The 25,501-nt window shown below is 36.8% G+C and overlaps 1 protein-coding gene across 1 annotated transcript in view; it reads right to left on the reverse strand.

Moving 5' to 3' along the window:
- Positions 1-25,501, reverse strand: part of USH2A (usherin) — a 785,755-nt gene that overhangs the window by 616,156 nt on the left and 144,098 nt on the right. Inside the window, exons 11-13 of the mRNA XM_079900731.1 lie at positions 15,979-16,174; positions 11,840-12,481; positions 255-438 (exon numbers count right to left, since the gene is read on the reverse strand). Coding sequence (XP_079756857.1) covers positions 255-438; positions 11,840-12,481; positions 15,979-16,174 — 1,022 coding nt within the window. The remainder of the gene's footprint in view (positions 1-254; positions 439-11,839; positions 12,482-15,978; positions 16,175-25,501) is intronic.

A 25,501-nucleotide genomic window follows, 5' to 3' on the forward strand; every position in this document is an offset into this window, starting at 1 on the left:
CTAATACTGGACACATTTATCAACGTACAGCAACCCATACATTGGAACTCTAGGAGATATGCAAAGATTACTATTATGTTTAATAAATGCAGACATCAATGCATAAAAGAATATATCCACAGACTAAGGGGGACAGAAAATATCCCTTTTTACAGAAGATACTGCCAAAAAATCAGTTAGTAAAAAAAAAAAAAAAGTAATTACAAATATAATTTAGTAAAAACATTTAATTATTAATTCTTATAAACACTTACCTTCCAGCTAGAGGATCAAATCCAAAGTAAAGGTCTTTACAATGGTCACAACTTTGCCCGGCAATGGAATCATCTTGGCAAACACACTGACCAGTCCAGCTATTACAGATGTGATTAACTGCACCAGTCTTGTGGCATGAACATGGCAGGCAGCCAGTGGCACTGCCTGGAGAAATATAAAAACCTGGAAATGAAGCAATGAAAAGTTTTTATTATACTTTCTACCCAGTCTTTTCTTTAAAAAATAACATTTTGATTACATTGAAAAACAGAACGCTCTAACACAGCACTATCTAAGTCCCTGTACAAACGTGGCTGTAGCCGTTCTTTATCAGTATGTCAATTATGGCCAAAGAAAAGCTGAGTAAATAATTGACGTTGTAACTGGGTGTCTTCCTGGCACCTACGATTCAGTGTATGTAAAACCTATTTCATGATCTTTCCACTAAAGACTGGTCCCTCCTCTAATCATCTCTGTTTCAGCAAATAGCACCACCATCTATTGCTTCAGTTGCTTCAGCTGGAACTCTGAGACATCTTTGGTAGGATAGCCTGATAAAATACAGGATGCCCAGTTAAATTTGAATTTCTGATAACCAATGATTATTTTAGTAAAATTATGTCCCGTGTGATATTTGCTCATATTAAAAAATTATCATTTGAAATTCAAATTTAATTGAGCATCCTATATTTTGCTAAAACTGGCAACTCTTGAGTCCTTCACTTCCCTGTGCCCCTACATATAGCAAATTACCAAGTCCTATGAACACTGCCTTCTAAGAATTTTAAATCTTCTACTCTCCATCCCCACTGCCACCTCCCTGGTTAAAGTCACTACCAAGTTTTCTATAGTTAACACTATGTACCAGAGGCTATGGTAAAAGCTTTATATTCACTTTCTCATTTAGTTCTCACTGTTAGCAATGTTAATAATTCAGGCACTATTATGTCTATTACAAAAATTAGACAACTGAAAGTTAGGAAGGTTAACAAACTTTCCTAAAATGATAGAGTTGACAAATAGCAGATTCAAACCCAGGCATCTCAACCACAGAGGCTGTCTCACCCCCTAGCATCCCTCTTGTCCTCCTCCAATCTATTCTTCATAGTGTAGCTGGAACCATCTTTTTCAGAGTGTATACTGAACACCTCATTCCTCTGTTTAAAATTACTTCATAACGTCCTATTCCCTTTAGGAAAAAAATAAATCCTAGCACAGCTTCCAACCCTCCAGTAAGGTGCTGCCTATCTCCCTAGCTTCATTTTACAGCTCATCTCATCTGCCCCAGTCATACTTCATTCTGTTCTTGATGCCTAAATGCTTTTCATGGGCAGTTCTGTCTGCTGAAATGATGTGGACCCACCTTTTCTGCTTAGCTCACTCTATGCATATCAGGTCTTGTGACTCTTCCTCCAGTAACCTATTCTGGGCTAGTTCAGGTATGCCTGTTAGTTTCACAGCATTCTATTTCCTATAGAGTGCTGAGGAAAATTACAATTAATCTCACTTCCACCAGACTGTAACCACCCTGAAGGCAGGAACCTCATCTGATTAATTCATCATTGTCTACCCAGCATCCAATACAGTGCTTGCCACAAAGGAGGCACTCGAACACTGGAATTCACAAAACTGCACCAAATTATGAGGTAGGCATTGATCCCAACAAGTACTATATTTAAAAAAACAAAAACACAATTTAGATTAATTATAAAATCTGTATTTTTTCTTATAGAAAAAGAAGGGAAATAAAATATGATTCAAAAATATCTTCCAGTGACTTAAAATTTCTTGGACCCAGAAGGTGGAAATCAATAGTTATAAAATTAGAAACGCATTGGACATTTGGATGATGAAGCAGTCATATGAGGGAGAAATGGTTCTGGGTGTTGTGTGATATGTGTGTTTGTGCATGTACGTGTATATACACATGCATACGCATATTCACATATATACACACACAAGTGTGCATAACGTTACAAGGAATTTTCTTGAAACAATGAATGAAGCTCTGGCGAATGAAAAGAAGTGGTACAGTTGTCAGGATCACTAACTTACATTTATAAAATATCAGTGATACGAAAGAGAGAAAAAGCGTGAGCACACAGGGAAGCACTCTGTGGTATCTATTCTTTAGGGGGAAAACCAAAAGTAATTGGAACACTGTAAAATTCATTTGAGGCTTTAGTTGAGAACAAGCCATTCTTTTACAGCTACCAACAATTAATTTGTTATTCTTCTCCTAGGCCCTGCATATTCTCTCTTAAAAAGTTTCAGGAGGAGTAAAATAGAAAAGAAAGAAGCTCAAAATCTGTGCCATTCAATTGGAGAGAAATAAGACTATCATTTTTGATAGTAATTTGCAACGAGATTCTGCCCTTTGCTTCTTTGCATTCACCAACAGCAATTTGCTTTATATGTGTTGCCAGAAATAGAGTATGGCCCTGACAGTTATTACATAGTTTCCTATCTGACTCACCATGTGATCAAAATCACAAACGTAGAAGGCTTCTATTTTAGACTCAAGACCATTGTGGCTGGGATTCTATGTATTTTCCCTTGTGTGAAGGTACCTAGGTCCTTAAGGTTCATGACGATGGCATCATTCATGTACTAACAGCTCTCCAATTTGGATAAATTCCCCATTAGCACAGATACTTAGAAGTAGAATTAATTTGGACTTTTTGCAATAGGTTCAAGCCACAGAGAAATCTAGGACAGCTAGGAAGGATTTTTACAAAAAAATGATTTGTTAGATGAATCTGTAAAGACCAGGAGTGTAGATTTTGGTGCAGAAGATTGGGTTGCCCAAGTTTTGGAGACTAAAGAAGGGCACAGAAAAATCAGAGGTATCAGCAGAGAAGAACAAGAAAGGTATTAAAGCAGCCAGGGAGGCTGCAGCCTGGAGGTTAGGGCTTCAAGGAAAAGACCACATAGGAGTTTGTCTTAGGGTTAATTCCCCTCCTCCTCTCAGCAGCATGATTATAAAGGTTAATCCCACCAGTATTTCAGCTGTCCTATTTTTAAGCAGTTCTGATTAGGATGACTCAGGTACTTTCCTGCTCAATGATTACTTCCTGCCTTACCTGAATGTGCCTTATTCTAGACCATTACCTCTCCTTTTATGACTCCTAACTACAGAAGTAGTTCTGTAGTTAGAACTTCCCTCCCACTTAAACTTCAGCTCCTGAGTGTAGCTTAAAGATAACTGACCTTAATTTCTTTCTTTTTTTTTTCTTTTTAAACTCAATAGATTTCTGATCTCCCTCCATTAGGTCCACTTCATCTTCCCCAAGTACGTGTCTGCATCATTTTAACTGGTCTTTTGGAGATTTCTTTCCATGGGTGATTTTGTACCACAGTTTAAAGCACGGTCATTAGGACAAAGGTATTACCTTCCATTATGCAGGGCTGAGAGCTCACACCCCCAAATCAGCCCACTAAAGTTTCTTCTTTTCTCCAGTTTTCTTTCTAACTCCAGTCCCAGACCAGACAAGTCTCATGTGGGAAACAATGTGTTATACAGCTAACGCAAAAAGTCACCCATATCATAAAAGAGTATTGCTTTATCCAGGAGAAGGCTTACAGCATCCTTAGAGTTCAAAGTCATTAGCCAGGCAGCTGGTATCCTCTCCTGTAGTGGCTATTTGCACAGCAGAGCACCTGCCCTGGACATAAAAGAAGAGCCCATTTCCTAGCAATGTCCCTCCTGAGGACCGTGAACAACTAGGCTTTGCTAAGGTCTGGAAATGGGAGAGAGAAAACAAGTTTAACCTCTAGGCCTTATTCAGAAAAGGAGGGCAGAGCTGAGGCTAAGCACTAATTATGAGCCATTTAGAAGAAACAATTCTCATCTTCAACCAGAGAATGGACACCACGTTAAGAGAAAAGTCTAGGGAGGAATTTGTGGCTCACCTACCCCAGGCAACAAAAGACTATTTGAGAAATGGTTTTGCAAGTCAATCTTTTCAAAATGAAGTGTAGGAGATGATGCTAATTTTCAAATTAAAATAACAATTTTCCTCCATTTGATGGTTTTGTATAAAAATCATGCTAAAATTATTATTCATAGATTTGACCAAATGTTAACAAATGCTAAATAAATATGATTATTCATCTCAAGCTATCATTTCTCTTTAAACATTTGAAAAACTCATTTTCGACTAGTTTAGATGTATTTTAAATGCCCTCCTCCTCCTATTGCTTCTTCCTGGACTGCTTCCCCTGTTTGAATACCTTGCCGAATCCTATTTGCTTTTAAAACCCAGCTCAGGAAACACTACTAGGTTCTTTATGTCTCCCAGCCTTCAAGAATTAATCAGTCCCTTGATTTTACTACTTCTCTATCTTATGCATTTCTAATATTGCACTTTCACAAATATGTTATAATCTGCACATGAGTCAGTTTCCCCTACTAAACTGTAATGCCTTCATATATTTCTGGTTGTATATCTTACAGCAGCACAGGCTCTGGTGTATAGTAATTTATTCAATAGACGTTAATTGAAAAAAATGGATATGTGAAGGAAATGGATAGATGGGTGAAAGGATGGATGAGTAGACGGATGGGAGGATATCTGTTACTCTTTACAATTATCAGATGATATCTCTAATACTGAAGAGAAAATGGTAAACATAAATCTGTGAGTCATGAGAGTGGTTAGAAGAGGTAGGGTATCAGGGAGGATTAGTAGGAAATGTATATGGATAAGCACGATAAATTCAAAATGTAATCCTTGCCAGATCAACGGATGGAACAGGGCTTCAGAAAGAAAATATCACTCCAAAAATATGTCTCCAGTTCGTAGAATGAAGGATAGAATAAGATGCTTATATAAGGGAAATTATTCTATCGGACTTTCTGTTTTATAAAAAACCTGGTTTTCCTATTTGAGTATCCGTGAGAAGCCTTCATAAGTATATTCTCTAAGAATCAAATCCAATAACAACAATGAATATAAAGAAGCAGCACTCTGATTATGTCTTAGAGATTACAGTGCACAGATACACATGTATATTCATAATCCACAGCAAAACTTTTTCTTTGCCCTCACTTTTCTCAGTCTCAATAGTTTTCAGATGCATGCTCTAAAGTCTCTGTCCTATGCCACGGCAAACATCTCAAACACTTCTCTAACTTTGCCCGTGGAGTAAGCCCACTCCTAGCCCTCTCGGTCGGCTCTCCATTACTTGATCACTGTAGCTGCTCACAGCTCTGTTCATTTCTATTTTGTAACTATTATTCAGATTCAGCACAACAAATGAAATATCCCAGGACCTGAAGCAGTAGCGAGAAACATGGGTTGAGATGAGTTTGAGCACTGGGGGGAGGTTACAGACACTTGTAAGAGTCTCTATTTCAACCCACCCTCAAATATTTGTTAAGTGAATGTTTATAACAAATAAAGAGGGATTCAGAATAAGAGTTTCACTCTTTCAGAGTGCAGATTCTGGGGTCAGATGGACTTGGATTTGTAAATGGTTCTTCTACTTAATGAGACTGCATTTCCCCTAAGGAAATAATACTGGTCCTTCCATCACAGAAATAATGTGCATGTTAAATGGAATTTTTTTAGATAAAACACTATTCCGGGGTCTGGCATACAGTATACACTTGGTAAATATTATCTATTATCATCATTGTAATTTTTACTAGGCAGTTTTCAATGCAAGTGGGATTTTCCTAAAATTTAGATAATGACCTGTCAATATCCTTTTTTTTTTTTCCCCCAGATGTGAGTAGGATTGTGATCCATATTTCCTATGACAAGATTCTTTCCTGGTGGTTTATTAAGGAAAAGGCTCTTACTCTGTGGTCTTTCTGTGAAAAACAGGCTAATCTGGAAAAGCCGTTTCACCGAACACTGGGGCATGTGTCATAATCGGATCTCAATTTTGATGCACTGATTTTTAATGGAGTATCAGCCATCTAATTCCAATTCCATTGGCAGGGTCTTGCATGCAATGATGGTTGATGAGCTCATTTCTTGACAACTATGATACACTTCTTAATGAAACAAGATACTTTATTTTCTAATGGTCTGTATGAGTTATAAAAGCAAACCCAAAGTAAATACCAGAGGGGAGCATGAGGAATTGTCCTATTAGCGCGAAACATGTCATGTGAAGCTGTTTTCATTATAAATTAGCCTTTATTTTATTCCAAAGCTGCAGGATCCTCAATAAACCCTCTCTGCCTCTAGTTCTCAAGGACAAGGGTGGGTCACTGGCTGGGGACGCCTTGACACGGTTCCCTGCCTTTCTCCACCCGGCCTCTGATTAACTGCCTGCTGCCAAATGTTATGAGGTCATCCAGTCCTGAAAAAACGAACCGGGAAAACATATTCCGTGCTCTATTTATGAGTGTAGGTATGTGTCCATCCATATATGTACACACACTCCAAATAATTTTAAATTAAAGCATTTTTAAAATACTTAATGGAGGTTAAGCAGCATTCTTAACCTCTTTTCGAGTTATTGAATGGCATATTAAAACCAATGTGGCTCTAATGTACCTTCTAATGTGCACTGCTGCTTTAACAAATTGCCTATAAATTTTCGTTGAATTAAGCCTATTCCTTGTACATTCCTAGTAAGGTTAAGTTAATAATACATGAGGTTTCATTATATGCACCTTCCTTAATAATGCTTTTTACGAAAGCAGGGCAAGAGTCCATGTGTACTAGTCTAGGATGGTCAGTGATATTTACAATCACAGACGAAAAAGGCAGTCTGGAGTCCTTGTGCTCGTTCATTCGCCACCACTGTCCATACTGCTCCCTCTGCGGCTCGATGCTCGCACACATTGGTGTGGTGGTCCCCCCTGTAGGATATAATCTAGTTCTCTCAGATGGGTTTAAAGAAGTAGAAAGAAAGCTTCCGATTGCAGCAGTGCCTTTTAATGTGCCCATTGCCAGGCTGGCTACCGTGAAGCATCCGTTTATAATAAAGATACTTCAGGATCAAGGTTTCTTTTTTTCAATCTAAGTTTCAAGGGCAGAGACGATAAAACCCAGAAAACAAAATTCAAAGTAGTTTCTGAAGCTAGAACAATGCAGAACAGAAAAAAAAAGAAGAAGAAAAAAAACAGAGGTCCACAAACACACTTTGACTTTTCCATAGGCTATGCATATGTGTACAGAATACCTTGTGCTGTCCAAAAAATGCATCAGGTCCTTAGGCCACTAGTGTCTTTCCTCCCTGCAAGGTAGAATGCCACATCCTCCCTATGTGTAGCTAAAGAAACACTCACAGGCTTGCACTATGCCCATGCCTAAAAAGAGGAGAAGGGCATTGAGATATTCTTCAGTGTAAGTCATTCACTAGTTCAGGAAATATACATGGACCCCCCACTATGGTGATGTGCTCCATGCCCTGGTATAGAGCACTGAACAACCTGAGAAAAGCAATGAGACTTGTAGGCTGGAGAGGAACAACCTATGTCTGGAAATGAAGTCATGGAGGTCATGGGCATTACAGATCATGGGGGCCATTAGAGTCCATCAACTTTGCTGTTTCCTTACAATGATGGAGAGCCAGTGCAGGGTACGGTGATATGATCTGACCGAAGTCTGAACACATCACTTTGCCTGCATGTTGGAGAAGGATAAAGAGGAGAAACAGGGAGTTCAGGCAGCTATTGGGAAAGTCCAGGAGAAACGTGACCACAGCTTGGACCAAGATGGGTAAGTGAGGCGAGTGAGAAGTGGTCAAATCCTGGATATATGTGAAACCAACAAGATTGATTTTGATAGAAGAGACAAGAATTATGGGAAAACTCAAGGTTGACCGCAAGGATTTGATCTGAAAAGATTAAACCCAGAAAATACTAGGGTAACATTTTCAGTTAAGCTTGGTTGATTGGACAATTTTTCCCTTCTAAGTCCAAAACATTAAAAAAAAAAAAAAAAAGAACAGAAGAGGAAATTGCCACTCAGGACAGACGTCTACAAGTAAAAGCCAAGCACTTGCAGGGGGACAGGCCAACAATAAGCTAATTGACGCAGGTTTTCATAACTCTGGGAAAAAAGTGAAACTGAAGGCTACAGAGATTTCTGAAGGCAGGTGTGACTTTCCCCAAACAGAAGGTTTTCCCTCTCACATTTTGGGAAAAGAAAATGAGTTTTCTCTTTAGAAGTTATGCCAGAGGGGGTCTGTACTCAACAGGTACAGGGATGAAGTGCTACAGTGAACAGGGGGATTATATGAAAGGGTACCTGTGATGGTTAATTTTATGGGTCAACTTGGCTAGATTTGATGTCCAATTGTTCAGTCAAACACTGGTCTAGATGTTGCTATGAAGGTGTTTTATAGATTTTCCCAAAACATAAGAACATTAATCTACAGACAAAATGCCCCACTGAATTACCAGCGAAAGTATTTATCAAAAAAGCATCTCATCATGAAATTTTCTGACATGAGGGATATAGAAATGGTAAAGTTTCTGGAATGTAAAAAAAAAAGAGAAAGAAACAAGAATCTAGTTGGTACTGCTAGAAGATAATGGTGAAATAAATTTATTGAGTGAAAAGGATTCTATATAATGGTACAATTTCAAACCGCTATGAGTATGGAAGAAAGATAATTTCAGGTGTTCAAAATTCTAAAAAAAATCACTTTCCTCCCTGTACTCCTTTTCAGAAGCTACTGGAGCATTTGCTCTACCAAATACACAAATAAATCAAGAAAAAAGAACACATAGGACTCAGGAAACGGGATCCACCACAGGATATGTGAAGGAAATCTTCAGTACAGTTGCAAAGGTAAGACCTAGGATACAGCATGTGACAGAACTATAGATCAACAGGCTTAAATCAGAACAGGAGGGTCAGGAGTTCAGATCCTCCCATGGACTAGTATATTCAGTAGAAAAAAAATACACATATATATATGTATGTACGTATGTATATACACACAGACATCTCCTATTGGTTCTTTTTCTCTGGAGAACCCTACCTAATACAGATGTCTCTGTTAAAACTCCTGATTATTTCTCATTTCAATTAAACAAACCACTTACTGACTGCATGCAATATACAAGGAATTACATCAATATTGTGGCTATGTAAGCTGCATAATATAATCCTTACTGTCAAGATATCAAAACTCAAAGGAAATATGACAACTGCACTAGTAAATAAAATACACGGTAACTTTAAATATGATAATTATTTTCATTAACAGTGATGGTCCCCATCCTATATCCTCCTTAAAAGAGAGGACAGTTTGCCATACACCTTTGGAGAGGAGTTTTGTGTCATCAGTACTTAGGCAAATAGCTACTAAGAAATTATCCTCCTAAAAAAACAACACTCTACCACATAAATCCCCAAGAGAAAGGGGTCAGGAGACCACGAGAATTGAGTATGATTTTTCCAATAATTTTTAAATTTTTATTTCTATCAAAATTTACATGCAGATAGTTTTTAAAATCAAATAGAACTTAAAGACTCAGAAGGTAAAGTGGCAGCCTGCTGCTTCATCCTTCTCCCAGGAACTTCCCTGCCTAGAGCAATCACCTTCAACTCCTATAGATGTTTCTTCTGGCTTTCATTTCTCGATTTCTGAATAACATGCATGTACTGTTACATCAACTCTTAAAATTTAGACTACTGTCTTTCTACTATAGAAAATGAATATTTAGCTCTTTCTACCTCCTCCTCAATAATCCCCTTAGTTGGTTAAATCACTTTTCAGAGATTATCTTATTATGACTACATAAATCTATTTCACAGTTATACCCTATAATATGCTTGATTATATTTCCTTTCTTGAAAAATCTGCCTCTGCTTAGTTTTCTAGGAATCTCTTAGATATTTCTAGGAATCAAAACTCTCCAATAGAACCCTATCCAAGCAATATATCAGTTTCTTTTTTCCACCCCTGGTCCTCCTGTTCTGATTTGAGCCCACTGGTCTCTAGTTCTGTGGCATAGCTATATTCTAGGTCAGAATGAAACACTCAATAAATTTTAACCATGTAACGACTCAAAAGCATATAACATTTGCTCTATTAATTTTTGCTGGTTTACTTACAAAGTAGGTTATATACATCATGGTTATTTGTGCAGGAAACTGACTACTTACTTTCCAAAATTAGAGATATTAATAAATAGTGGAAAAAAAGTCATCTTAGGATATAAAAAATAGTAATGGATTGCAAATTTGGAAGGATAAATCTGAAGCTGAAAGAACGCAGTACATTGCAGCTGTCAACACTCAATGATCTTCCTGTTTTCTGGGATACTTACCACCTGAAGGAGTGGTCCCTAGAAGCCATGCTTATGTTTTGTGATCCTGACACCACTGGCCACAGTGAATTGGCTCAAACATGGCCACCCCGACAAAACTGAGTCAATTAGAATCTCACTCTTGGAATTGTAACCAAGAAGCAGCTAATGTCTCTCTGTATAGCTGCAACTAGAACTGTAAGCAAACTCAGGAGACAGGGGTGGCTATATAACCCCGCAGAGAGGAAGAGAGAAGCAGAGTGCCCTTCTGCAGAAAGAGACGGAGGTGGGAATGAATGAATGAATATATACCAATGAGAGTTTTCTAGTTCCTGAGTCCTGACTGTGCTGCTCCCTATAAGGTTTTATGGGACATTCACTGATAATATAGCCTCCATTTATGTTGAAGCTTGTTCAAATTTTTTTCTGATATTTTATCTCAAAGAGAATTAACTATCCATCATTTCTTTTCTGTCTCTCTGGATTTACTTGTCACACTGACCAATGCCAAGGGAGAGGTTTGGTTCAATTCTACTAAGCTGAATTCCTTGTCATGCAAAACAAGACTTTAGTCCTACCCTTCCCTGGCAGGCAAATCACCCTTTCGAATTTGCATCACCCTCATTTTCACAGGTTCAGATAACTCAGAGCTGATTTTGCTAGACAGGACAACAATTAGTACAGCTGTTAAACAACCGATATTTATATTTATCATAGCATCACGATGAATGTATTATAAAGGAAGTATATTGCTTTAGTTAAATCATATAAAGTCAAGGAGAAAGTTATGGACAGGGTCCATCTTTCTTCCAACTGGGAAACCTGGAAAGATGGGTACAGTAGGACTAAACAGTAGCCTATTTTATTAATTGAATGGCATTTAAAAATTATTTTAGATGTTTCTATTTGATGCCAGAACATATAGCTCATTTAGTAAAAACACTTGGTCAGCTTTTATTCAGAAAATCAGTTCATCATCTGAATATTTGGCACTGTGTGGATGACCAACTCAAGTTTCTCTTTCTCTAGAATATAAAATGTATTCTTGCTTTTCTTATTTTTTTTTCAGTTGTTAAAAGGGGATTTACTTCAAGTTGAGAAATTAAATAAAAGTCTCAGTTATGAAATGTCTGATTGGCTGGCATTCATCTAAAGGGTCACTCTCAAATACAGCAACACAAATATGCCACATAATCTTAAATAAACTAGTTACATCTCATTAGATAATGATATAAATGCAACAAAGGTGTTGGAGATTAATTTTTTAGAAGTCCTGACAGAGAAGCAAAGAGGAATCACCTGATACGGGATAAAAAGAAAACCTTCGTGTACTGAAAATGTAACACATTTCTCTCTTACCTGGTTGACACTGATTACACCTTCTTCCTCGACGACGCGGCAAACATAGGCACTGGCCACTGATTGGGTCACAAATGGTCCCAGGTAACGTCCCCCAGGGGTCACACTCACACATCTGGCAGCCTTGAGAATTGCCAACGGTCAGATGATACCTGTGAGGCTCACACTGATCACAGCGAAGACCTGTTACTCCTAATTTGCAGAGACACTGTCCTGTTGATTTGTCACACAGCAGAGAGCCATTTACTGTCCCAGTCCTATCACAGTTACAAGGCAGACAGAGGAAGGAGTTGTTTCGCTGTAGGTAGAAGTATCCCTCCAAACATTCACTGCATCGTCTCCCTCCAACATTGGGATTACAGATGCACTGTCCTGTCCGAGCATCACAGACGGTCCCAGACCGGGACCCAGCTACGTTGCAGTCACAGGCCTTACAACCGGTGGTGTCCAGTCCATAAAAGTGTTCTCTGCAGGTATCACACTGAAGTCCTTTGACTTCTTGTTTGCACTCACACTGCCCAGAAAGAGGATTGCAGAGTTTGTTCAGTGAGCCGTGGAGGTTACACTGGCAGGGCTCACAGCCATCGTCATTAACACTTTGGAGAAATTTAAATCCAAAATCGCAATGATCACATCTAAGCCCTAAAGAGAAAAATGTGTTTAGAAAGGTAAAGATGTGAAAACAACCGCATTCAAGCTTTCAAGATAGCTGCAGTGCAAACAATGCTACTGTCCACATTTAATACAGACACAACAAAATGGTGAGTGTTTTTTTCACAAGTAATGCCAAAGAGGGCTGATCATATACTCAAAATACAATGGCAATACTTAACTTGCACTCACGTACCACTTTATTTTTGCGATGTGCTCTCTACAGTTTTATTCAGTACTTAATGCAAGGAGAAATGCTTAATGCAAATACTGCTTCTGTTGCACACACTGGAACTCTTTTCCTCTTTAACAAATATCAGAACTATTATTTTTAAATTATTTAACTATATTAAAACCATTATTCTTAGTTATTTCATAGTAACAAAGTATGTTCATTTAAAAGTTGAGAGTGAAATACATTTTCAAAGCCATCGGAAGAACTGCATATTACCACATAAGTTATTTTCCTAGAAATCAGCATCCTCCCAAAATGTTTAATAAATGTTAAGCTATAATATTTTTGTGAGAACAGTACACATACTCACTTCTGAATCTCACACAATTAAATAATTAATATAAATAAAAGTTATCCAGAGCAACTGTATCTCAATGCTTTTATACACTCCTATATTTTATCATTTTCAATTAATATAAATTATGCTCTCCTCGGCTCATAAAGCAATCACATCGCTTGTCATATTGTGTGATTCAGAGCATACCTCTTTAAACACTAAGTAAATTCTGCTGTTTACATGACTCCTACTTAAAGGAGTACAAACATATATACATTTTACCTACAGAGAAAGATGTTTTATCACCTACACTTAAATCTGACAACTTTCTTTTGTTTCAAAAAAGTGTTACAAGGGAAAGGAATAAAAAAAATTGAATAGTAAATGTTGAGAGGCAAAATACTTTCTTTAGGTAGTCTTCACATATCCATGAATTTAAATAAGTGACTATGTGAGGTTGAATCCATTGAAAAATTTATTTCAAGCTATAATAGCATTAAAAAAATTAGTCATGAAATAACAGTCAAAAACACACTCAGGAAACCATAGGCAGAAAAGCATTTCCTAAACTGGAAGGAAACGCATAATATATATGTATATATATGGATAAAAATTCAAGAACTCCAATGGAAGGCAAGTTCTTTAACAGTGATGAATGACTCACCTAAGGCATATCATTTAATTTCAATAAGGAAAATAAAAAAGGACCACTATTGCTGCAAATTTTAAAAATAACTGTATTGTTAACAAGAATTATGACTCATTTTGAACTATTAAAATTGGTCTACATGGATTCACATCGTATCAGTTTTAAAAATATGCGCAGTGCTTATTTGAATATGCCATACATATTCCTGACAGGTAATCTATTCCTAACCGTACTCAGGAAGGCCTACAGGGCATCCCATTCGGTGTTAAAAAGTACAGGCGAGTTAGCACACTTGGCATTTAATTCACATTCTTCTCCCTTTTTATTCTAGATGAATGACCTACTTTAATAAAATTATTGGTGCTAATGTATTTTACTGGTGATAGAATCATTAGTAAGCTTTAACAGTTTTGTTAAATCGAACAGTTTGCTTTCTGAAGCACATACAACATATACGTGCATTTTCTGTTGTTTTTTTAATCATATGAACAAGGTAAAATTGAATAAGGTTACTTGCTAGTCCCATTAGGAAAAGAAATACATATCAAGTTTACATTTCTATTAAAAAATACTGTATGTGCAGAAATAATTCTAGAGATAGTAATATCAAACTGATGATTTCATCTTCAAAAAGTATGTATTTATATTTTCCCGCAGAAAACTACCTGGTCAACCAATAACACAGGTAAATGGCAGGGAGGCCATAACAAATTTTAAGTAAATAGTAAAGTTTGATTCTTTGATCCTTCCTTAAGCTCTGGAATCTAACTACCACAGGAAAGATTTTATTGATACAGAGCTGTAACCATTTGATTGTCCCTAAAGCCCTTTCTTTAAATTTTGTTTTCACAGCTTGAATTTAAAGGATGTTTTATATCAAAGAACAAAGGATGCTCTATGGACTGAACTTGGAGGACTTCATTCAATATCACAGATAAACTTATACAAAAGTGTGCTTCTCTTTATGTTAGTTGTTCTTTTCTTTTTGTCCCTGAAAAGTTAGCTTTTGTATGCTTAAAATGCATCAGGGCAAGTTTTGGTAAAGATTTTGATTTAATCTTCTTTAAACCAGAGAAATCTTGTGTAATACCATAAATTGCATAATACTATAAATCTTGTGTAATACCATCAATATGTGCAAGCCCATATTCTTTTCTATTAAATTAAATGAAATGCTTGTCGAGCTGAATGGTACAAAATGATGCATGAATACCAACATATATAAAAGATAAAGAATTAGCTTTAGTGTTATATCACAGAAATGAAAATGTTACTCCAAATGATATGTTCGTATGTTTGTGTATATGCACGTTTGCGGGCACGTGTGTGTGTGTGTGTCTGCCAGGCATGTTTTTATTATTATAAGGTTCAGGTCAGTGTTAGAAAAACCATGGAAGACTTGGTGTCTTGAATGACAATAGAAAGGCAAAGGTCTTTTTTAAACTTTCTATGTGAACCAAGACGTGTTCAGTTACAAGGTTCACTTTATCTGGAAACTTTCCTCTCATAATATTCTCATATATCAACATTTCAAAGTGCATTACGTACATAGTGCATTTCGGGCACTTGATAAATTTTGTCCTTATATGGCTGTGGTTTCCCTCAAAAATGTTGGATGTAATAAATTGCTATAATCAAATCTAATTTCTGAAAAATACCTGTGGGAGTAACAAACAAAAAAAGCACGTCTTGTATAAAAAAAATGATAAATAACACCAAAGGTAGCTGTTTATTATAATCAGCTTGGCGCTGAATTACAAAATTAAAATTATGTGGCCCTTTATAACTAACCCTAGCAATATACATGATCTGTGGAATTATGTTGACTTATTTTGCATTTCATAGGAACAGTTCAAAGAAATATAATAGAAAAAAATGGAAAGATTTATCACAAAGGACCCTGCAGCACAGAATATTTCGGAAAAAAATCCATTTATTTTGGTCTATTAAGAAAACTAGCATGGAAATGATTTGCTTAGAACTCATTAAGTGTAAAGCATTTTGAAAAAGTGCTAATTTTCTAAAAGAAACATCTATGCAGGAAGTAAATTATATTTTTCTATGACTTATTAGTATGGGACCATGTGAACTAATGCATCTACAGAATAAAGAAACTTCTAAAGGGTTGATTAAACTAAGCTTCAAGCTGTAGTTTGAGAGAATTATTAATTTAGTCATTTTTAGACAGTTAATTTCATCCAAAATTTTTTTTCCCAGCCTGCCTTGAGCAAGGAAATTTGCTTTACTCTTCAGAGAAGAAATCAAATAGAGGATTTTATTCCAGATGGTAATAGAGATGTGACTGCAAACTTTTGCATTACACATACCAATAACATTTGCTTTGCACTTGCACTGGCCTGAATTTGGGTGACAGGTAATATCTCCATCCACCGTCCCAGAGGCATTACAGTTGCACGGAATGCAGCCATCAGGATCCCACTCTTGTAGGTTGTAGAATCCGTTCTGGCACTGATTGCACTGTCTGCCAGACACATGTCTCTTACAATTACACTGGCCTCCGATCTAGAGAAGATACAACATTTTGTAGGGTGATGAACGTTTCTATTTTTAGATAATTTGCTCATTAGGTACAAGACAGAGAGGGCAGGGAGGGAAAACACTTTAAATGTGAAACAGACAAGAAGGTAATAAGGTATTTCCCCTCCTGACACAGAAACATGGGAGAGCTTCAGCAGGGTGAATATATAGAGCTGAATGGAAATAAACCCCATAGAAGTCCGTAGTGTATGACTAAAAGGGAAGTGGAATTAAGCCTTAAGCACCATATAAAGAAATCAAAATACAGTCATGGGGAGACTGAAAATAGAAAAGGGCCAGCCGTTAATTTAGTCTTTAATCTCCACCTCTCTGTTTCATTCCTCTCATTTACTCCTTGATCCAAACTTGTTCTGCGCATGCCCAGTGCTTCAACTGAGGAAGAATCTTTCTATAATAATATCACTCCACCAAGGTTTTAACAATGTTTAAAATAAAGTTCTTAACAGTATCCATTTATGCCTCCTGATAATGACCCTGATAACATTTTTTTACACAACTCTACTCTTAGGAATATTTCAGCATATTTATGGTTCATTTATATTATGAATTAATCACATCAAGTATATTTAACTGACTTACATTGTGGTAAAAAATGCAAAAAAGTTACTTGTTTTAGAGCATTGCCAACTAAAATAACAGCTGAACAAAGGAGAATTTTTCCTCTTCAAGCTGCTGTTTGAGAATGAAAATACACAGACTATATAATGCTTATCTACTCTGTGCATAGATAACGCTATGTTGGTTAAAGAAACAGCTAAAACCTTTCACTAGGGAATATATACATATAACACGTGAAATAAATCTGAGAAGTTCAATAATAACTTCGGACTTTCACAAGAGATGTGAATACAGACATCAGATCTCTCATAAAGTCACTGGCCTGTCTCCCCATGATTTCCTTACACTCAGACTGAATCCAGCATGCCACGTTTGGAGGCAAGGTTATCACAAAGGGAAGTTACCTACCTGTGGAAAGACACTGTTTGATTTACCTTTAATCTCAGGGATATCCAAAAATATCACATGAGGTTGGGATTCAGTTACAAAGAGGTAGAGAAGGGTTTTTTAATTAAATAGTTGTTAAAAATCTATCACTGCCTCATTTTTCCTCATCTGGAAAATAGGAACTCACTGGAATCATTATTTAAGGGTAAGATAATGAGACAAAAGGTCTAGTCCTCTGAAAAATAAAGGTTTATACACGCACGAGGGAGTTGTAGACAATAACACACGTCAATATCAAAGACACATACTGGTCAGAAAGATATGCAAGGACTGTGACTTGCCCCACAGTGTCTGGCTTTGTTTCACACCCACACTCTTACCCCGCCCCGTGGAAACCAGATTATGACTCAAAACAGGTATTTGATTTGGTCTGCAAAAATAAATGGCATTTATTGACGGGTATAAGTTACTTACAGCCATGAAAATCGAAGAGACCTCTGATTACACACATATAACACTTCAAGTCCATTACCATTTAATGAATCCCCTATTTTTTGGCTCTTGTTTCACATATATTAGTCTTGTTCTCCAGATGGCAAGCACCTTCAGGAATTGGACATACTTTATATTTCTCTCAAAGAATAACCTTGCGTACACCCCACATGTAAAGAGGACTCTTTCAAATATCTAGAGCAAGAAAGAGTGAAAAGGCTAAAGAGAAATAAAGGTGTATTCTGTGCTAAAACTTTATCTTCTATTTATTTTGTTATATTCTTATTCAGATGTAAGGCATGTATCACCTGGAGCTTCCCTTCCTCTTGAAATCTAGATAAGATTGCCTGGAACCCTCATTCCACTCCTGTTGGAAGGACAAAAGTTCTCCTTCAGCTTTTAAAACTTCTATGTGTACTGATATTCTCACGGCCACCCTGACCCTAAATTTCTGCTTCTTCCATTCGGGAATCTTCCTGCCACCTGAGAGCTCTGCCCTGTATCATTCTAGGCACGAAACTTGGAATTTCAGAAGAGGAGCTCTCATTTTTTAAAAAGGAATACATTTTACTAAAGATTTGGGGTGAAAGAAGAGTGAGAACTTTACTTTGCAGTTTGTAATATCTATTTAGTTTCCCTACAACTAGACATCGCCAAAGGCTTCTGCACCCCAGTTAGTCACCATTTAACTGTCCTGTCTCTCCCTACTCCTCACTCTTCCCTAATGTGTGTCTACTTTTCCTCTTTACACCTAACTCTTAGTCATCTTTTACATAGATCTAAAAAGTGTTCATTACTGCCTTGATTTGTGCAACACTTTGGTCTTATGGGGTATTTTTTTCAATAAAATGAAATCTCTCCATATGGGAAACTCAGCTGCAAATAAGATAACACAACTTTACTCTTATTTCATTAACCTAAATGTTTGCATAACGCATATAGCCTGTAATTTCTCTATATTAGCCATACCTTAAAATGTGGTTTAAAAGTAAATGATAAAAGGCTTTATAGTTTATAAATGAGTTCATTGTAATCAGTTTCTCAAAACTCACCTGAAAACACATGTTCACTTCTGTACAACTCACTGTAGATTCTCTCCCTTTTATGTGAGGGAATATAAATCTATTCACACTCTAAGACCAATTCTTGTCCACCAAGAAGTAGAGAGAAGAGTGTGACTCCCTCCCTTTAAAGAATACACTTCCAAAAAGTCAGATACAACACTTTTCTGTTTCCATGCTATTTGATAGAACACTTCTAACCCTAACCCTCGGTTGACTTATTTGATTTTATCTGGCCAGTAGTAAGTCAGCAAATATGATGCAAGCAGAAGTTTGAAATGCTTGCAAACTTGGAGTTGATTCTCTCTAGCTGGGCTTGGAACCCTGAGACCACCTTGTAAAACAGGCTCAAGCTATCCTGTTGGAGGATTTGAGGACATGTGGAAGAGAAGTAGAAGCCCCAGCTAATAGCCTCTCCTATCACCCCAGTTAACCTTCTGCTTGACAACCACTAGGCACGTGAGTGAGGCCTTCCTGGATCATCTGACTGCCAGCTGACAAGCTAGCTAACCACATAAATGAAAGAGCTCAGGCACGATCAGCGAAGCCAGCCCAGACCACCGCTGAGCCAAACCATAGAATTCTAAACCAAGTAAATGGTTTTCGTGGTTTTAAGCCACATTTTAGAGGTGAAAGTTAACAGAAACAATACCACTGACCAGAACTTAAATTGCGTTTCTATACATAACTGCCAGGGAGGCTGAGAAATACAGTTTATGCTCTATGATCGCATGGCCAAATAATATTGAAATTTCTATTAGTAATGTAGAAGGAAAACAAATAATGAGGTACAGTTACTGTTTCTAACAACAAACAAACATGTTCATACTTTAAGCCAGAGACATTTTCTAGCTCTTTAAGGCTTAAAACACAATCTTGGTTTTGTAAGTTTTGGTCTTGCCTGCTTTCAGCCACGTGAACAATGAGGGAAAAGGGATGCCCCTGTGAGCTCTAGTTAGAAACTCGAAAATAATTTTGATTAGCCTGGCTTGGGTCATTTCTTTTCTTTTTCTAGTTTCTTAAGGAGAAAGGTTTTTCTTTGAATTTTTTTCTTTTCTAATATAGACAATTTAGTGCTTTTAATATCTTACTAAGGACTGCTATACCAGCATCCCACAGTTTTGATATGTTGTGTTTTCATTTTCATTCAGTTCAGAATACTTTCTAATTTCCCTTTCATTTCCTATTTGACCCTTAGGTTATTTAGATGTGTGTCATTTAGTTTCCAAATATTTAGGGATATTCCAGAGATTACTCTGTTATTGATTTCCAATTTTATTTAATGATTATGGTCAGATAACATACTCTACATGACTTGAATTCTTTTAAATTTATTGAGGCTTGTTTTATGGTCCAGAATTTGATTCATTTTGATAAATGCTTTGTGTAGACTAGAAAAATATGTGTATTCTGCTGCTGCTGAGTGCTCTGTAAACATCAATTAAGTCAAGTTGGTTGACAGTGCTGTTTTAACCTCTATACTTATGATTTTGTCAATTCGTTCTATTAATTACTGAGAAAGGGGTATTGAAATTTTTGCCTACAACCTCGGATTTTTGTATTTCTCCTTTCATTTCTATCAGTTTTTGACTTGTATAGCTGCACAGACTCTGTGGTTTGGTACATAAATGTTAAGAATTTACGTACCAAACCCTTTTGATGAATTGACCTGTTTTGCAATGTGACCATCTTTACCCCGGGAAACACTTTTACTTTAAAATCTATATTTTCTGATATTAATAAAGTGACCCCAGCTTTCTTAGGATTAGTAATTGCATAGTATATCTTTAATCATCCTTTATTTTTAACCTATGTGTGTCTTATATTTGAAATGTATTTCCTGTAGGCAGCATATAATCCTTTGGCAGGGTCTTACTTTTTTTTAATCCAATCTTCCAATCTCTGACTTTTAAATGGAGTATCTAGAACCTTTAAATTTAATGTGATTACTGACATGGTTAGTTTTAAATCCATCATCCTGCTATTTTCCTTATATTTGCTTCAACTGTTTGTGTTCCTCATTTCTGCCTGCTTTTCTTTATTTTAAATTTTCTAGATTCCATTTTATCTTACTTTCAGTTTATTAGCTACAGCACATTGTTTTATTATTTTTAGTGGTCTCTTTAAAGTCTATGGTGTATATCTTTATCACAGTCTACCTTGAAGTGATTACCTTTAGTAATAAGAACCTTACGATATTATAGTTCATTTTCTCTCTTCTAACATTGTGCTATTGTTGTCATACATTTTTTTTTTTTTTTTTTTTTTTTTTTGAGGTACGCAGGCCTCTCACTGCTGTGGCCTCTCCCATTGTGGAGCACAGGCTCTGGACACGCAGGCCCAGCAGCCATGGCTCACGGGCCCAGCCGCTCTGCGGCATGTGGGATCTTCCCAGACCGGGGCACGAACCCGTGTCCTCTGCATCGGCAGGCGGACTCTCAACCACTGCGCCACCAGGGAAGCTCCTGTCATACATTTTAATTGTAAATGTATTATAAACATTTTAATACAGCATTATTGCTTTTGTTTAAACTGCCAATTATTTTTAAAGAGAAGTAAATAATCAGATAAATCTTATATAATTACCCATGTAGCTACTCTCTCTGGAGCTCTTCAGTTCTTTGTGTAAATTCATGTTTACATCTGGTATCATTATACTTCTGGTTGAAGGATTTCTTTTTAACATTTCTTATACTGCATGCAGGTCTGCTTGTGATGAATTCTTTCATTTTTATATACTGTAAAAAATTTCTACTTTCCCTTTATCTCAGAGAGATATTTTTGCTAGGTATAGAATTCTATGTACACCGTTTTTTTTATTTCTGTGTTTTAAGTATGTTGCTTCATCGTCTTTTTTGCTTGCGTTATTTTTAATAGGAAACTCTTATCATCTTAATGGTTTTTCCTCTGTATATAATTTATCTATTTCCTCTGGCTGCTTTAATATTTTATCTTTATCATTAAAGAGAAAATTATCACTAGTTTGAAGCAATTCAATTATGATGTGCTTTCTGCAGTTTTCTTCATGTTTCTTCTTCTTGGCTTTTCTTGAGTTTCTTGGGTTGGTGGTTTTTTTGGTTTTCATTATACAGTATTTAGAATTTTTCAGTTATTATTTCTTCAAATTTTTTTCTGTCTCTATTTTCACTCTTCCTCTTCTTTGGGCACTCCAGTTATACATATATCACAACTCCTGAAGTAGTCCCACAGCTCACTGATGTTGTTTCAATTTTTCTAAATTATCTTTTCTCTATATGTTTAATTTTAGATGGTTTATCTTGTTATGACTTCAAGTTCATTACTCTTTTCTCCAATGTATAAGTACCATTAATCCCACCCAATTTATTTTCATTTTACACATTGCAGCTTTCCTCTCTAGATTTTTGATTTGTATCCTATTTGTACCTTGTATGTCTCTATGCAACTTTTTGAACACCTGGAACATAGTTAAAATATCTGTTTTAAGGTACCTGCCTGGTAATTCTAACATCTGTTTTAGTTCTGGGTCACTTGCGATTAATTGATTTTTGTCCTCATTATAGGTTTTATTTTCCTGCTTCTTTGCATGCCTGGTAATTTTTTTTTTTTAATTGGGTGCTAGATTTTGTGGACTTTCTCTTTTTGGGTGCTAGATATTTTAGTGTTCCTATAAATATTCCTGAGCTTTGTCCTGGGATGCAGTTAAGTTACTTGGAAACAGTTCCTTTGGGTCTTGCTCTTAAGATTTATTAGGTGGTCCTGGAGCAGTGATTAGTCTAGGACTATTCTCTACTCGAGGCAAGATACTTCTGTGTACTCTATCGGGTATCCTGTGACTCATGAGGTTTTTCTAATTCAGCTAGTGGAAACAGGCACTATTCACAGCCTTGCGTGAGTGCTTAGCACGACTACATTTAATTCTTTCAGGTTGTTCTTTCCCCAGCCTCACACACATGCAATAATTGATAGTCAGCTGAGTACTTAAGAAAGATACTCTATAGAGCTCTGGGATTATCTCTCTGTGCTGCTCTCTCTGCAAACTCTAGCCACTTTGGACTCCCCACACTGTCAGCTCCACCTCTTCAACTCAGAGAATCCCCTGAGCTCTACCTCCCACTCTGTTCTTTGGCCTGGAAATTCTCTCAAAAGCCAGAAGATTAAGCATGTGCCTATTTCCTCTTTTCCTGATATTTTACTAAAATAGGAATTTTAAAAATTGTAATCCATAATTTTAATGATTAATTTTAAAAATTATAATCCATAATTTTAATGATTAGACAGAGCAATAGAGAACAAATAAATTTTCCCAAAAAGTTTCAAAGACAGAGAATGGAAGGAAGAAATATAAATGAATATTGACAATACTCTCAACTAGTAAGAAGCTACAATATGGGTGTCAGGTGAGTTTATTTCTAAAACAAGAAAACTGATTTTTCCTACAGAAAGGAAAACCTTAGCCTTAAGGCTCTGAAAGCCTTAAGGTTTACAAGTGATAAAACACTGAAAAAAGCAGGATAAGTTCTGAACTCGGAACAATGGCTCTCACCTGGGGGTGATTTTGTTCCCCAGAGGACTTTTAGCAGTGGCTGGGGACTTTCTGGTTGTCACAATTGGGAGAGGGGTTCTACTACCCTCTGGTGGGTTGAGGCCAGGGCTGCTGCTAAACATCCTACAATATACAGAACAGTTCCCCACAACAAAGAATTCTCCAGCCACAAATACCAATCATGCAGTGGTTGAGAATCCTGAATTAGAGGAGTTCTGCAAAACAAGTATTTAGAGTTCCAATTCCCTTTTTAATCCTACACAGCCAGGTACACTCCTATTCCGTGGTGATATTGGTCTTATTGCCAAGAAAAATTAAGATAACCAGCTCCATTATATTAGACCATCAGCAGTGGGTGAACAGATAGGACAGAAATTGGAGGATTAAGTGAGAGTGTATGTACACCCTCACCCCTTGCCACCATTCCACTTCTCTTACACTGCTTCTAGAAAGCCAGGAGCCAGACTTACTTTCCATTTAGGACCAAGAAAAAAAAAAAAAAGGAGAAGAAATAATAATCTATAAGGGAAAGAAGTAATGCAGAAAAGAGAAATATAAGAAGTCATCAACCATAACAAATAAAACACTGCTATAACTATTATCCCCAGAAAGTTATGGTAAAAGTTGCATTCATTTAAAAACATAGAATGGGACTTCCCTGGTGGCGCAGTAGTTAAGAATCTGCCTGCCAATGCAGGGGACACGGGTTTGATCCCTGGTCCTGGAAGATCCCACAGGCCATGGAGCAACTAAGCCCGTGCACCACAACTACAGAGCCTGTGCTCTAGAGCTCACGAGCCACAACTACTGAGCCCACGTGCCACAACTACTGAAGCCCATGCGCCTAGAGCCTGTGCTCCACAACAAGAGAAGCCACCGCAATAAGAAGCCCGCGCACCACAACGAAGAGTAGCCCCTGCTCGCCGCAACTAGAGAAAGCCCACACACAGCAAGGAAGACCCAATGCAACCAAAAATAAATCAATAAAAATAAATTTATTAAAAAATAATAATAAAAAATAAAAACATTGAACAGAAAAAGCCTTAGGAAACAACCTGTGAAGGAAAGAACTATTGAATATTAAAAATACAATAGGCAAAATAAAAATCTCAATAAAAAGACTGTAAGATAAAGTTAAGAAAATTCTTCAGAAAGAATAATAATAATAATAGAAGAAAAATGACATAAAAATATAGAATTTCCAGAAGGACAAAAAATAGGAAAATGAGGAAGGAAATTATCAAAGCATTAATACAGCATAAACATTTTTCCTTACATGAAGCCACAGTTTAAAAAGGCTCACCATGTGCTAGCAAATTTAACGGGTAAAAAAAGAAACTACAGTAAGGTACAATCTCATGAAGCATTCAAATACCAGAAATAGAAAGAAGACACAAAAATTTCTAGAGACCAATAAAATAAGTCACATATAAAAGAAATACAGAATATCATTGAAGTGTTCTGTAATATTATTGCAACCTAGAAAACTATATCCTACCTTCCAAATTATAAATAAAATTGTCTTCAAATTATTGGACACGATACCTTCTAAATTATGAATAAAATTATTTTAAATTATTGGAAGCAATACCTTCTAAATTTAACTCCCATTCTCAGGAAGGTACTGGGACATAAGATACCAGCAAATGAGAAAGTCGACAATAATAGCAACAAGAATGCAAGGCATGGGATCCAGGAGATGGAGATTCAGGTATGTGGCAAGCCCATGCTAATAGCTGAGCAGGTAGCCCAGAGGGCCATTGGTCTAGACTAGGTCCAAAAGATGGAACATTCTGAGAAGAAGGTGGGCTGTACAGATGATGTCATCTGTTATACCTGAGCATGTTAAAAAAAATTTTTTTTAATCTTACAGATATGCAAGTGGCAGAGATGTCAGCATCTTGGGGGAAAAAACCTAGTGGTATATATAACTATTACTCTGTATATGTCACACTGCTAATGATTAAACAGTAGGTAGTAAATTCATCAAAGGATTGACCATCCAACTTTCTTCAACCTTGTAAAGTACCTAATGGCTGCGTAGCAGGCACTGGCAAAGTGGAAAGGCCAATCCTTTGCATCCCAACCCAGGATTTCCAAGGTTCTGGATGTGCCTTCTCCTCTCTTTTGCTTCCACTCTAGCCACACGGCCTCTTTTCTGTTCCTTGAACACAGCAGGGATACCCACAGCTTAGGGTGTTTGCACAGGCTGCTCTCTCTGCCTGGGTCCCTCCCTACAGACCTCCAGACAACTAACTCCCTCACCAC

The sequence above is a fragment of the Stenella coeruleoalba genome, assembly GCF_951394435.1.
Source record: "Stenella coeruleoalba genome assembly, chromosome: 1".
In the NCBI taxonomy this organism is placed as follows: Eukaryota; Metazoa; Chordata; class Mammalia; order Artiodactyla; family Delphinidae; genus Stenella; species Stenella coeruleoalba.